At 51.9% G+C, this 15,283-nt stretch overlaps 1 protein-coding gene across 1 annotated transcript; it reads left to right on the top strand.

Moving 5' to 3' along the window:
* The first annotated feature begins 4,610 nt into the window (after positions 1-4,610).
* Positions 4,611-9,054, top strand: LOC116949547 (GTP-binding protein Di-Ras1-like). Its single transcript, XM_032966968.2, has 2 exons — positions 4,611-4,994; positions 6,525-9,054. Exon 2 carries the CDS (start codon positions 6,569-6,571, stop codon positions 7,418-7,420), a length of 852 nt encoding a protein of 283 aa, XP_032822859.2. The 5' UTR covers positions 4,611-4,994; positions 6,525-6,568; the 3' UTR covers positions 7,421-9,054.
* Positions 9,055-15,283: the final 6,229 nt, after the last annotated feature.

The following is a 15,283-nucleotide window of genomic DNA, read 5'->3' on the forward strand; positions in this document are numbered from 1 at the left end:
TGCCCACAAATGATAGCTCAACGAAGTGGCTTATCTCGTACGACATTTATCGCAGCCAAATATTCGACACCGATGGATCGTGAGCCTTTAACTACAGCCTTGCACCCGTTTTGCTTCCCGATCCTCCGAAACGTGTGACGTTGATTGTGAATGTGGAGGGTAAAAACACGCGACCACGGGGAAAAAAAAGAGAGACACACCGCAAACTCCAAATATACAACAGGCGTCAGGGTCGGGATCGAACCCACGGACATCCTGCATACCAGGCGAGGTAGTTAACATCTCCCTACCGTGGCGCCCCAGATCTTGTGTTGAAACCCTTCGGGAGGAAAGGTTTCAACACATTGGGGACGAGCCACAAAAGTTATGATCGTGGCCATGTAACCCCAAACGATAAGAGTATCAAAACAGTGGTTCTGCTTCACCTGGAGTACACGCACCCCATGGCAGTGCCGGATGATCCTAGTAGCACAAGTAGCTACTACATATGTACTACACATATTTAGTAGCTACTATATATACAAATACATATACAAATGCGCAACTTGAAATAAATATAGACAACACGTTCTACTTAATCAAATTGACTTTTTGATAAACAACATCAGAGTACAGCGCCACATTAAATACGCACCACAATGACAATAGTGTAAAGCGATTTTAAGCATGGTTTTTTTTGGGGGGGGGGGGCAGAGCTTTGTGACGTCATATTTGAGGGGCGGGTCTGACTTTTTGTGACGTCGTGTAACGAAGAGGGGGGGGGGGTAAAAAATCGTCCAAAATCGCGTGACGTAATTTATGGACGGCCCCAAACCCATTGCCACCGAACTGAGTCGCAGTAACATTAAAGTTTGGGATCCAGGGTGGGGGATGGGTGGGAGGATGGGGGTGGGGGCACCCCCATCCGCCCACCCCCTGGACTTACTTCGCACGTCAAATCCATTAATTAATTTAATCATATAAGAAAATGCTTAAGCTGTGACCTCACCGCCCATTGGGGGAAGGGAGAGTGGGGGGGGTCAATGCAAAATAGTTTTGCATAATAAGCCACGCCCATCTGCATTGGCGTCATCTCTGGCAATAATGGTTTTCAAGCCACCGTCACCTGTCTGTTGGTCCGAGGCGCTGACTTTGAAATGTCAAAGACATTTCTGCAAGCGCGTCGTTTAATAACCACCTCGTTGGTAAACCACCTCACGAGCAAACCCAACACGTGAATCAACACGGGTGTTGGCGGGCAGCAGAGGCCTGGGAGCATAGAAGTACAGTCGTAGTAGAGTACAACAGGTGGGCAACAGCGGTTTTGAAATCACTCGCTGTCCGTGTTATCCGTGGCCGGGAATCTATAAACTAAAACTACGAAAAACTCTCTATATATTTTTTTAAACCAGGTAAGGCCCACTGTGCTCTTTTTCAGAAGCGACCTGGCCACAGATGATAACTCAACGAAGTGGCGTATCACGTGGAAATGTATAGCAGCCAAATCTAAATAAACGCAATGTTTCTAAATGTGCAAGGACGAAATGGAGAACTCGGAGAAAAATCCACACAACTACGGGCGAGAGAGAGAGAGAGACACGCAAACCCCAAATATACAGCAGCAGGCATCAGGGTCGGGATAGAACCCACGAGCTCCTGTATACTAGGCGAGGGAGTTAACATCTCCTAGCCACCGTGATGATGATGATGATAAGAGAGAGCCACGCAAACTCCACATATACAGCAGGTATCAAGGTCGGGATCGAACCCACGAGCTCCTGCACACCAGGCGAGGGAGTTAACATCTCATAGCCACCGTGATGATGATGGTGAGAGAGAGACACGCAAACTCCACATATACAGCAGGTATCAGAGTCGGGATCGAACCCACGAGCTCCTGCACACCAGGCGAGGGAGTTAACATCTCATAGCCAACTCGTGCTGCCACCCCCGCGTTCGTAACGCAGCGTGCTAACCGCTGTCCTGCCGCTCACATCCTGTACAAGGATCCCCCGTAGAGCTGAGTCGACCTAGGGGAGGCCCATTCCCGGTTCAGATAATCGTCACTGGCGTTGGCCATGATTGGAAATGGAAGATCTGGTCGCCCGGCGTTCGTAGCGCAAGCGTGCTAACCGCTGCGCCACCGCTCCCCACATCCTGTGCGTGCCGCATGCACGCTCACACACTTTCTGCATTGGACGCATCGATGGCGATTTCTCGAATTCCATTCGCGTCGCTGCAGCGTCACCCAACTCGCTGGACGCGTCGAGCGACAGCCGCTAAATTCGTGACGTTAATCCCCCTCCTCGACGCATCGCCTGCGACACCCAAGTCACCCATCCTCACTCTTTGGTTCTATTCGGTAAAGTCACGTAAGTAAAAAATAAAACAACAAAAATCACGACGTTTCGGCCACAACACAAGCGGCCTTCATCAGGTGAAGGGATCAGGCTGTCTCGAGGACAGCGCTGGAGTGAAACACAGCCACGCTCAGACCGCGACCTTTAAGCTGTGTGCGAGGAAACAAGGTGCCTTGACAAAGGAATTAGCATAAAAATTAGCATTTGATTGGCCGACTTAGCATAGAGGTGGTGTACGTGCGGGTGGACTTGCCGTTTGGCGCGGGGGGGGGAATGGGGGAGTTTACCTATTGATGGTGTGAAAAGGGAATTTTTAAGAGCTGCAAAAGTTTGGGGTACCACTACTTGAAAAATATACTGTACCATTGAAAATTAGTTTAATGTTTGGTTCGATTTAGAACATCTTTCCAATGGTTTTGCTTAATTACCCATCCTTCCCCAACGGGCTTCCCACCCTCGCCAGCAGGGTTCGGCTACAATATCTGGGGCGCCACGATAACGAGATGTTAACCACATCGCCCGGAATGCAGGAGGTCGTCGGTTCGAGCCCGACCGCTGTGATATTTGGAGTTTTGCGTCTGCCTCTCCCCGTGGTCGCGTGGATTTTTCTCCGGGTCGTCCGGGTTTTTTTCCCACCGCGTTCAGAAGCGACATCGCCACGCGTTTCGAGCATGTTGCTGCCGTACATTGCCACGTGACGACAGGCCCACTTAGTCGAGCTCTCACTTGCGATAGGCAGGGTCGCTTCTGAAAAAGAGCCACATAGCTCAGTGGGCCCTTACCTGCTACGATGGAAAAATCGCTTAGCCTAGTCGTGTGGCGACACACACACTTTCACACACACACACATAACAAAGATCCCCGTATAGCCTTAACAGATTGTAGGGGCAAGTGCTGTTAGCGAGCACCAATGAAGGCGCTACGAACCCGGCGACCCGAGTTCGATTCCCGCTCATGGCCAACACCGGTGACGATTAGCTGAGCCGGTCCCGGGCCTCCCCTAGGTCGACTCAGCCTCAAGTGAGTACCTGGCAGAGGTGTGTAAACATCGCCCCCAGGTGAGTCCCAGGTGTGCCAGCGAATTTTCGGAATTATAAAAAAGAACCTCACTATTCGCTCGCATGCAAGGACAGACGAACTGCAAGACCCGACCGTGTCCACTTCTTGAGAACTGCTTTTTGTGTGTTCGTTTGTCGTCCTTCCAGACTCAGCCTCAAATGAGTACCTGGTGCGATGTGTAGACATCGCCACTTGGGAAGACAAAGGCGGCCGGGCGTGGCGCTTGTCACCCACACCCTCGTGTGCCGTTGCCGCCTTCAGAGGTGTTACTCGCTAAAAGCACTTGCCCCGACAGTCTGTCGAAGCTATACGGGGGAGAGGGATCTTTGTCTTTATCTTCCGTGTGACCGGATTTGTATGACTGCTGCCATAATGACACCGGGGTACACGTTGAGGAGCGCGTCTTACTTTCCGGAACGTCTTAGAATCCGGACAAAATGATGTTGTCATCATCATCACCAACCACTGTCAATCCACTGCTGGATGATTATTTTTTTCCCAAGACACCGCCACCATCTCCTCCACCTTAGCTTGCTACCCCCCCCCCATCCCGCTCCTCCGATTATCACGGTTGGCTACGTAAATTAAATTCAACGTACGCGCCTCGCGATCCTGCGATGCAATAATGCACGTGCACACCTGCACACGTGCACACCCCGGGAATATATCGCTCCATCTCCGCCCCTCCCCCCCCCCCCACCATTTCTCAGACGCGTTCCAATGCCTCGACACATCCATCTCATTTGCCTACCTTTGCCGCGAGGCAAGAGGCCGCTCCCTGCATACCGTCAACCCCTCCTCCTACCCAGCTCGCGACTCTCCAACAAACCTCCTCCTCCTCATCATCATCATCCTCCTCCTCCCTCCTTCTCACCTCTCACCGTCCTCTTTGTCTGCCTCCACCCAAATCCCCGCTCCCTCCCTCCCCGCTGCACTCCCCCCACCAACCCCCCCACCCACCAACCCCCCCACCCACCCACCCACCTCCTCCTTTTGCACAGCTCGCGATTCTCCCCCCACCTCATCACCCCCACCCCCGTCCCTCCCTCTCACCTCCCATCGTCCTCTTTGTCTGCCCCCCCTCCCTCCCCGCTGCACTCCCCCCACCAACCCCCCCACCAACCCCCCCACCCACCCCCCCTCCACCCCCCCCCACCCCCCCCCGGGCCGCCTCTCCCCTCCCTCGACGATTGGCTGCCGCTGCTGCTCACGGAGCGGCGTCTCTTTATAAGCGGGGCACGGACGAGACGCCGGACCGCTGTCTGCCCTCGCTCCGCCTCGCTGCTCGAGTCGCCGCGTGTCCACCAGGAGTCGTTCGTTCCTTCGTTGCTGCCTGCCGGCGGTGTCTGCGAAGGCTACACGGGGCACCTTAGTCTCATCCACGCACGCGGAGGCTCGTTCCTCTGCACGCGCGCGCGCAAAAAAATAATACACACACTCACACTGAACACACACACTGAACACACACACTGAACACATACACACACCGCACACTCACACTGAACACACACTCACACCGCACACTCACATACATATACACACCGCACGCGCAAATAGAAGCTCGCAAAACTTCCTCTCGTCTCGCCAGCCAAGCCGGTAAGCGCACGATTCTACTACTACCTACTGCGTGTGTGCACGTGTGTGTGTATGTGCATGTGTGTGTTTGTGTGTGTGTGTAGGGGAGCGGTAATGTAGGGGTTAGCGCGCTGCGCAATGAAACCGGCGACCCGGGTTCGATTCCCGCTCATTGCCAACACCGGTGACGATTATCTGAACCGGTCCTGGGACTCCCCTGGTCGTGATGTGCGGGGCGAATGCCCTCCTCTCCCGGGGCGCGTTCCATCATCGTCAACCTCATCATCAACCTCCTCATCAACCTCCTCATCAACCTCATCATAAACATATTCTTTGGGTCTTCCGGTAAAGTCACGATGATGACGACCGCTTGCGTTGCGATCGAAACGTCGTAGTTATTTGTTATTTTCTTTGAACCCATCTACGTGACTTTACCCAAAGACCCAAAGAATATGGATTCCTGCAGTCACGAAAGCTTTAAGTCAAGATCATCATAATCGTCAACCTCATCAACCTCTTCAATCCTTACAGCCGTGCGCGTGTCCTGGCCACGTGCCAATTTGCTCTTCGTCAACAATTAGCGCGAGAAGTCCTCCACCTGAGGCCCTCACTCCGTTTCTCATCGCGCGTTGGCCAAGCGTCACCATTCCCTACACACGCTCCGTCTTTCCCCGCCAATGTTGCTCACTCCCCAAATCGCTCGTCCACAACCCGCGGTTTGGACAACAGCGAGCGCAACGATTGATAACAAACACAAAACAAAAGCCGGACAGACCGAACTGCTGCACGCACGCGTCTCTCCATCTCTCTCTCATCTCTCTCTATCTCTCCATCTCTCTCATCTCTCTCTCATCTCTCCATCTCTCTCATCTCTCTCATCTCTCTCTCATCTCTCCATCTCTCTCTCATCTCCCTCATCTCTCCATCTCTCTCATCTCTCTCTATCTCTCCATCTATCTCTCCATCTATCTCTCATCTCTCTCATCTCTCCATCTCTCTCATCTCTCTCTATCTCTCCATCTATCTCTCATCTCTCCATCTCTCTCATCTCTCTCTATCTCTCCATCTATCTCTCATCTCTCTCATCTCTCCATCTCTCTCATCTCTCTCTATCTCTCCATCTATCTCTCATCTCTCTCTCATCTCTCCATCTCTCTCATCTCTCTCTATCTCTCCATCCATATATCTCTCTCGATCTCTCCATCCAGTCTCTCTCTCTATCGATACATCTCTCTATCTCTCCATCTGTCTCCTTATACAGCAACATCAGGATCTTTATTTAGACTGGAGGAATCCGATGAGCTATGACGCTCTTTTCCCACAGATATCCAATAAAAATAAAAATAATAAACTACCCTGATTTTCCGTAACAACGATGAGATTTCTCGTCATTTACAGATCTAATGACTGCCTTAACTGCATTTTTTCAAATACTAAAAAAAAATCTAATTCACGACGTTTTGGGAAGTGACCCGCTTAAACCGCTCAGCTCAACGACATGCAATTAATCACAACTCGATCTCTGCTCTTAACCCGACTCCGCGCGCGCAGGTTTTTCGTTGTCTCCGGGGGGGAAAAAAAAGCCACCAAAAGCCATGAAACAACAGCTGAGCCATCGCGAGCAGCAGCAGCAGCAGCAGCACGGCCAGAGGGCCCGCGTAGTGTTCTTTGGAGCTGCCGGCACGGGGAAGTCCTCGCTGATCCGCCGCTTCCTCAGCGACTCCTTCGACCCCATCTACAAGCCCACGGTGGAGGAACTCCACCGTTTCAACTGTGGAACCGACACAGCAGCAGCAGCAGGAGGAGGAGGCAGAGGCGATGGAGAGTTCATCCTGGAACTTCTCGACACCGCGGGGAGCTATTCGTTCCCGGCCATGCGCCGTCTCGCGGTGCGCAGCGGCGATGCCTTCGTCCTCGCCTTCTCCGTCGACGACCCCGACTCGTTCGAGGAGGTGACCCGAATCCGCGACGAGATTCTCGTGGAGAGAGCCACGCTCCGCGACGAGCGGCTGGCGAACGGCCACGAGGGAGGAGGAGGAGGAAGCGGAGATGCCGAGGACCTCCCGCGCGCGGCGCCACGTATCCTGGTGGTGGGCTGCAAGTCCGACAGCCGCGAGGCCTCCTCGACGCGTGCCGTGGCCAAGGAGGAGGCCTCCTGCGTGACGGAGCTCGATTGGGGCCACCGGTACGTGGAGGCGTCCGCCAAAGACGGCGGCGGCGTCATGGAGCTCTTCCAGGAGCTCGTGGGGATGGTCAAAGGTCCCGGCGGCGACGTTCGCCTGTCGGCCGAGACGAGGCGAGCGCAGTTCCGCGACCAGGCGAAGCGGCAGCAGCAACAGCAGCAGCAGCGCAGCAAGGAGCGGCCGAAGCGAGCGGAGACCTTCCCGAAGGTCGAGGAAGCGCGGCCTCCCGGCATCAAGAAGGCCAACAGCTGCAGCATCTGCTAGGTGGCGAGCGACGATGGCCTCCTCGCGCAAGGGGGGGAGGAGGAGGTTGCGTGCGTCGCGTTGTCACTAGCGAGGTGGAAGGGCCAACAATGATATCCGATGTAAAAGCTGTTTTGAGCTTAAATGTCACCAACTCTTTCGAGTTGAGAGAATCGTGTAACGTGGGTGGGTGGGGGGGGTTATTGTCCCACCCAGCCACGTGCGGGCAAGCAGATTTGTTATTGTTGTAAATAACAATGCCCCGTTAGTTGTTGTTGTTGTTTACTGTTGTTGTAAGCAATGTTTTACTATCGTTGAACTTCTTTCGCACCGTACGACGCCGAACCGTGCGTGCCACACCGGGTGTCACAGGGCGCGTTTGTTGCGCGATGATGATGTTGATTATTATTAGAAATGCCGTTTAAATTCGTGTGTGTGTGTGTTTATATCTAAACACGCGCGCGCATCGCCTTGCGTCGTACGCTCCATGTTGGAGAATTTTAAGTAGCGGCTGATGTGCCTGCAACTCGTATCGCGGTTTTACCGAAAGCGCGTGTGGTCGTAAGTGAGTGGTATCGTGCGCGTATCGCCGATTGCGTCATGGCCGGCCATAGGAACGTGAAATTTCCAGCATTTCGCCCATGAGGACGAATCAACGGACACGGGTTTGCTATCCCGTTCATCGTTTACGCAGGCAGGCGTGACGATCGTTGGTTATTCATTAATGTATTTAAATATATAATGCGTTACGTATTTGTGCGGGTTATGGTTAATATCATAATATCATAGATCATGAAATAATGCCGAGTGTTTTTTTTTAAACGTACAAGTCTAACGTTCTGTTGTTCCTAATTTAAATTGCTTCTTATAATAATGCACAGCCCTTGAATTAATCCACTGCCGGATCAAGTCCTCCCTCTCCACGCCGTGCGGGTCGTGGCGGTTGCTTGACCATACTTCCCCACGCCGGTCAATGGTGTTGGGGGTGGTTGGTGAGCCAAGGGGAGGCGCAGGACTTGGTTCAGATCTCAGTCGCCACCGGCGTGAGCCTGTGGCCTGGGAATCGAACTTAGGCAGTCGGTCCGGGTTTGATAGTGCAGTGGCGCTAACCGCTGTGCTACGGCTCCCCACATTATGTGATATTGTATATAACATGATTGCGTGAGCGGTTAGGTAGTAATTTAACTTTTTTTTTTACAATGTAGCATTTCGCGTACAAAATAAAGAATGCTACTCTTTAACTTACATATTGATTTGACGCTTTCGTGACCGCAGAGATCCATATTCTTTGGTTCTTTCGGTAAAGTCACGTAGATAGAAAATAAAAATAAAATCTGTCTATATAAGGCCTCGTGCCACAGCAGTCTGTTTCTTCCACCTGAAGACGATCCACTTGTGGTTGCGATCGAAACGTCGTGATCTATTATCTCTAACTTATTTCTGAATATAATTTATGTAGGTAGGTGTGTATTTATTATTACAGAATATTATTTATCGTATTTAACGCGGCGAGTTGGTGTCTCTCTGTAAGAGGTGAAGACATCGTATTCGGTGAAGTGTGATTAGTGAAATGTAACTGTCATGATGATGATGATGGTGGTGGTGATGACGGTGTCCGTGCTTTCATTTCAAATAAATACTACCCCTAAGATGAATGTTCGCACTGTCCTTCCATTCAATTAAAATCATTGCTACATTTCTCATTACAACATTTACAATTACCATGCCACCTTTTTATTTTTACCAGTATCCAAGTATGAGAAGAAAGAATAAGTTTTACCCCTTCTGGCAATACAATAGCAGGTGTCAATATGTCCAAACACCAAATATAAACCTCTTTAAAGGAATAAAGTTACGTATAAACCACACACGTACTTGTAGTGAACATGCAAACAAACAGGCTCTGACGATGTACGCAGTGTCTTTAAAACTGGAGAATGCTGTCTCTGATCTAGGCCAAGCAGTTTCGAAGACAATGCGTATACAGGGTGCTTCGAAAAAAATGTTTACACTTCTGACAATTTACAACGACGCCACAATAAATGTGCCTCCCGGGGTGGCTTTGGAACACATTCTTTTTTTAAGCTATTAAGCTATTAACATTAAACATTTTTTAAAATCATATTACAGTGTATTATTATCCGTTCTTCTGACATTAAAACACGTGAGTCCCATATAAGTGTTAACAAAAATGTTGAAGAACTCTGTATTATCAGAGCCTGTCTCTTTGCACGTTCGCAACAAGTATCGTTTATGGTCAACGCAGTGGCTTGATTCCTTGCGAAAGGTTTCTTATTTGGTGTTTGAACATCTTCACGCAACTGGGCAAAACACCGATTGTTTGTCAATATTAAAAATTGTCAGCGCGTAACCCAATCCTCCGGCAGGGAGGCTGGGGCATATTGTCCGGAGCTCAGCCTCGGACGGGGGGTCAATTCCCGACACTTTCTCACGGCGATTCCGTGAATGGAGACAATACCGATTCGGGCCCTTGGGCGTATGTTCGTATTTATTAAATCTCGATTCTATTAAAGTCGCGTCTGTGTAGGCTATTACAACCATCCGCTGTTGTCAATCCACTGCTGGATAACACGAGCGCCTCCCCACGCCGTGCGAGTTGGGGTGTTCACCGACCATACTTCACCACGCTGGTCAGTGCGAGTTGGTGAAGACATGGGGGGGGGGTCAACATGGACGCGGGAGCAAACGAAGTACAATACAACAATTTGCTTTTGCTGAACCGCCACGTGCTGCTGCAACATCGGTGGACATCTGTGAAAAAGAGCTTCATAGCTAATCGGATTCCTCCTCCGGTCTAAATGAAGATTTTGATGATAATAAAAAAAACGATTCTCAACACGTGGGCCAGCAACTCGATTGACGTGTCTGGCGATCACCCATCTGGGCACTCTCCAGGCTCAAACCCCTGCTGAGCTTCCGAGATTCGAGTCGGGGGGATAGGGCACGTCGCAAATAAATTATCGACCCGAGATCCCCCTTTGTACTCTTTACAAAGGCGCAGCCCTGCAATTGCGAGCTCGCACCATTGCCGGCCGAAAGGCCTCTCCGCCGGGAGGGAGTTCTCGATAGCGAGAGCCCCTTTAGGGGGGTAATTTGACTCTTTGTTCCGCGCTGGGCAGACGTCGAGGGGGAGTTTGGGAAAGACCCACAATTCTATACCCTGCCGCCACACGTGAACTGCCGAGCATAGGACAACTGCGGCGTACATATTAATTACTGCCAGTGCCGGATTATCCCAGTGGCACAAGTAGCTAGCTACATATGTAGTAGCTACATATGTAGTAGCTACATATGTAGTAGCTACATATGTAGTAGCTACATATGTAGTAGCTACATATGTAGTAGCTACATATGTAGTAGCTACATATGTAGTAGCCACATATGTAGTAGCCACATATGTAGTAGCCACATACGTAGTAGCCACATATGTAGTAGCCACATATGTAGTAGCCACATATGTAGTAGCCACATATGTAGCTAGGGGCCCCGCACTTTTAAGGGCATTGGTGAGCTGCGTGGTGAGGTTGGCATTGGTGAGCTGCGTGGTGAGGTTGGCATCGGTGAGCTGCGTGGTGAGTTTAGCATTGGTGAGCTGCGTGGTGAGTTTACCATTATCATTGGTGAGCTGCGTGGTGAGGTTAGCATTGGTGAGCTGCGTGGTGAGTTTACCATTATCATTGGTGAGCTGCGTGGTGGGTTCAGCATCGCTGTTGGTGAGCCGCGCGCGTGTTTTACACATCACAGCGAGTTTATTTCAATTGTCCCCTCGCATCCCGCACCTAACCACTCAGTAACGTCCCGACCCTCCAGCCAGCCAGCCAGCAAACACTTTTCGTCGAACACATTCGGGCCACATCAAAGCGCTCTCGAATCGCCTTGGAATATTGGGGGGGGGGGGGACACGCGACTCTTTGTGAGGAGACTGGACGGAAGGGGACAAGGAGACGATTATTCCGGGGGAAGGGCCAATGGATGGCTTAAAAATAGAAACCTCCAAACAATGGGCAGCACTCCGTGAACACGAGCTGTCCCGAGGCGTGCACGTGCGCGACTATTATCCCTCGATCATAAATAACATAATTGGTTCTCCGTCTCTATTTTTAGGGTTCAACAATTCATCATCGTCTCCCGTCCAATGCCCCGTGGGTGAGGGTGGTGGCGGGAGGGCATTATGTACCGTGAAGGGGTTGAGAATGGGAGCGGGGGGGGGGAGGGGATTTTGGGTGGAACGGTGGCGCAGTGGTTAGCGCGCCGTGCTGTGAGTAAACAATCACTAAAGTAAACACTTTTATTTTTATTTTACCAGGTAGGGCCCACTGAGCTGTTTAGCTCTTTTTTAAAAAACGACCTGGCCACAATTGATTTCTCAACGAAGTGACGTATCGTCATGTAGACAATGTATCGCAGCCAAACACTGAACGCATGTTCATCATGAACGTGGAGGGAACAAAACTCGGAGGCCCCGGAGAAAAATCCACGGGGAGAGAGAGAAAGAGAGACACGCAAACTCCAAATATACAGCAGCAGCAGCAGGCGTCAGGGTCGGGATCGAACCCACCACCTCCTTGTTGTATACCAGGCGAGGTAGTTAACATCTCCTAGCCACCGTGATAATGAGAGAGAGAGACACGCAAACTCCAAATATACAGCAGCAGGCGTCAGGGTCGGGATCGAACCCACCACCTCCTTGTTGTATACCAGGCGAGGTAGTTAACATCTCCTAGCCACCGTGATGATGAGAGAGAGAGACACGCAAACTCCAAATATGCAGCAGCAGCAGGCGTCAGGGTCGGGATCGAACCCACGAACTCCTGTGAACCAGGCGAGGTAGTTAACATCTCCTAGCCACCGTGATGATGAGAGAGAGACACGCAAACTCCAAATATACAGCAGCAGCAGGCGTCAGGGTCGGGATCGAACCCACGAACTCCTGTGAACCAGGCGAGGTAGTTAACATCTCCTAGCCACCGTGATGATGAGAGAGACAGACACGCAAACTCCAAATATACAGCAGCAGCAGGCGTCAGGGTCGGGATCGAACCCACCACCTCCTGTATACCAGGCGAGGTAGTTAACATCTCGTAGCCACCGTGATGATGAGAGAGAGAGAGACACGCAAACTCCAAATATACAGCAGCAGCAGGCGTCAGGGTCGGGATCGAACCCACGAACTCCTGTGAACCAGGCGAGGTAGTTAACATCTCCTAGCCACCGTGATGATGAGAGAGACAGACACGCAAACTCCAAATATACAGCAGCAGCAGGCGTCAGGGTCGGGATCGAACCCACGAACTCCTGTGAACCATGCGAGGTAGTTAACATCTCCTAGCCACCGTGATGATGAGAGAGAGAGACGCGCAAACTCCAAATATACAGCAGCAGGCGTCAGGGTCGGGATCGAACCCACCACATCCTGTATACCGGGCGAGGTAGTTAACATCTCCTAGCCACCGTGATGATGACAGAGAGAGAGAGACACGCAAACTCCAAATATACAGCAGCAGCAGGCGTCAGGGTCGGGATCGAACCCACCACCTCCTTGTTGTATACCAGACGAGGTAGTTAACATCTCCTAGCCACCATGGTGATGATGAGAGAGAGAGACACGCAAACTCTAAATATACAGCAGCAGGCGTCAGGGTCGGGATCGAACCCACGAACTCCTGTATACCAGACGAGGTAGTTAACATCTCCTAGCCACCATGGTGATGATGAGAGAGAGAGACACGCAAACTCCAAATATACAGCAGCAGCAGGCGTCAGGGTCGGGATCGAACCCACGAACTCCTGTGAAGCAGGCGAGGTAGCTAACATCTCCTAGCCACCGTGATGATGAGAGAGAGAGACACGCAAACTCCAAATATACAGCAGCAGCAGGCGTCAGGGTCGGGATCGAACCCACGAACTCCTGTATACCAGACGAGGTAGTTAACATCTCCTAGCCACCATGGTGATGATGATGATGAGAGAGAGAGACACCGCAAACTACAAATATACAGCAGCAGCAGGCGTCAGGGTCGGGATCGAACCCACGAACTCCTGTGAACCAGGCGAGGTAGCTAACATCTCCTAGCCACCGTGTAAGTTAAAGATTTCGAATGTTTGTATAAAACAATTGGCAAAGTGGAAAAACCGAGACGTTCACTCACGGCGAGGGATAGTGAGTGGTGTTTTGTGTTTTTGCGTCATCTGTGTAAGGAACTGGCTCAGCGTTGTGGGATGCAATTGCACGAATGACGCTGTATAAAATGAAATTATTATTAATTTTAGTCCGGGTGAATTAAAAAATATATATATTTTCAACGAATGTTGTTGGTGATGCTGCTGCTTGTGCAGTGGTGCACTAAGCACAGACCAACAAGGGGCCGTCCATAAATGACGTCACGCGATTTTGGAGGATTTTTTGACCCCCCCCCCCCGCTTCGTCACACGGCGTCACAAAAAGTCAGACCCCCCCCCCCCATCAAATATGACGTCACAAAGCTCTGCCCCCTTCCCCCCCCAAAAATAAAACATGCTTTAAATCGCTTTAAACTATTGTCATTGCAGTGCGTATTTAATGTGGCGCTGCACTCTGATGTTGTAGGAGAAAACATTTATTAAAAAAACAGTCTTTAAGTGGAACGTGTTGTCAATATTTATTTAAAGTTGCGCATTTTGATGTGACGTCACATTTCTCGAACCCCCCCCCACCTCCAAGGTGCGTGACGTCATTTACGGACGGCCCCCAACATCGACATCAACAACTTAACACATCCGTCCCATAACACTGCGGCTTGAAAAAAGGCAACAATGTAGAACAGGCGACGTTTCGGGCAATGTGCCCTCAACCCCCCCCCCAACCCCCACCAAAGTGCTACGAAGGAAGGGCCATTGCACGGTGCAAGCAACACAACATTTCAAGAATCCGCAGTGCACCGTGCGGTGAGCACGAGACGGGCGGCGGTGCTCAAGTCGACACAGCGTCGCGAACACAGCCCTCGACACAGCCCTCGTCACAGCCCTCGTCGCAGCCATCGTCACAGCCCTCGTCAGAGCCCTCGTCACAGCCCTCGACGCAGCCCTCGTCACAGCCCTCGACGCAGCCCTCGTCGCAGCCATCGTCACAGCCCTCGTCACAGCCCTCGACACAGCCCTCGTCACAACCTTCGTCACAGCCCTCGTCACAGCCCTCGTCACAGCCCTCGACACAGCCCTCGTCACAGCCTTCGTCACAGCCCTCGTCACAGCCCTCGACACAGCCCTCGACGCAGCCCTCGTCAGAGCCCTCGTCACAGCCCTCGTCAGAGCCCTCGTCACAGCCCTCGACACAGCCCTCGTCACAGCCCTCGACACAGCCCTCGTCGCAGCCCTCGTCACAGCCCTCGTCGCAGCCCTCGTCACAGCCCTCGTCACAGCCTTCGTCACAGCCCTCGTCACAGCCGCACTTTGCCGAGCCCCACTGGGCCGAAGCGGAGGCGACCTGCGAACGGTGGCGCCCTCGTGCGAGGGAAGGAAAGCACCGCGGCAGTTGACAGCGAAACGTTGGGCAATGTGCCGGGGGGGGGGCTGTTTGGGGGGGGGGGGTGCAAGTGCTGTTGGGCGAGCATCTATATTAAAGCCCGATACTACGCACGAGTGGCCAGCAAACCACGCCCGGCCGCCTTTGTCTCTCCAGTTGGGCAACTTCTATCACGCTGCCACCGCGGACTTCCAACGACGCCACTTTGACCCCGATGACGAATGGAGATCACAACAACAACAAAACATTCACAAAAGACCTCCTCGTGAGAGAGATCCCCAGCCCACGCCACGGCTTACTTCGCCTCCCTGAAGCTTCTGGGCCACAGCCCCTGAACCGCATCCACGGTAACTAAGTCCGAG

The sequence above is a fragment of the Petromyzon marinus genome, chromosome 37 (assembly GCF_048934315.1).
Source record: "Petromyzon marinus isolate PM22_M1 ecotype Great Lakes invasive population chromosome 37, UKy_Petmar_22M1.pri1.0, whole genome shotgun sequence".
Lineage (NCBI taxonomy): Eukaryota > Metazoa > Chordata > Hyperoartia > Petromyzontiformes > Petromyzontidae > Petromyzon > Petromyzon marinus.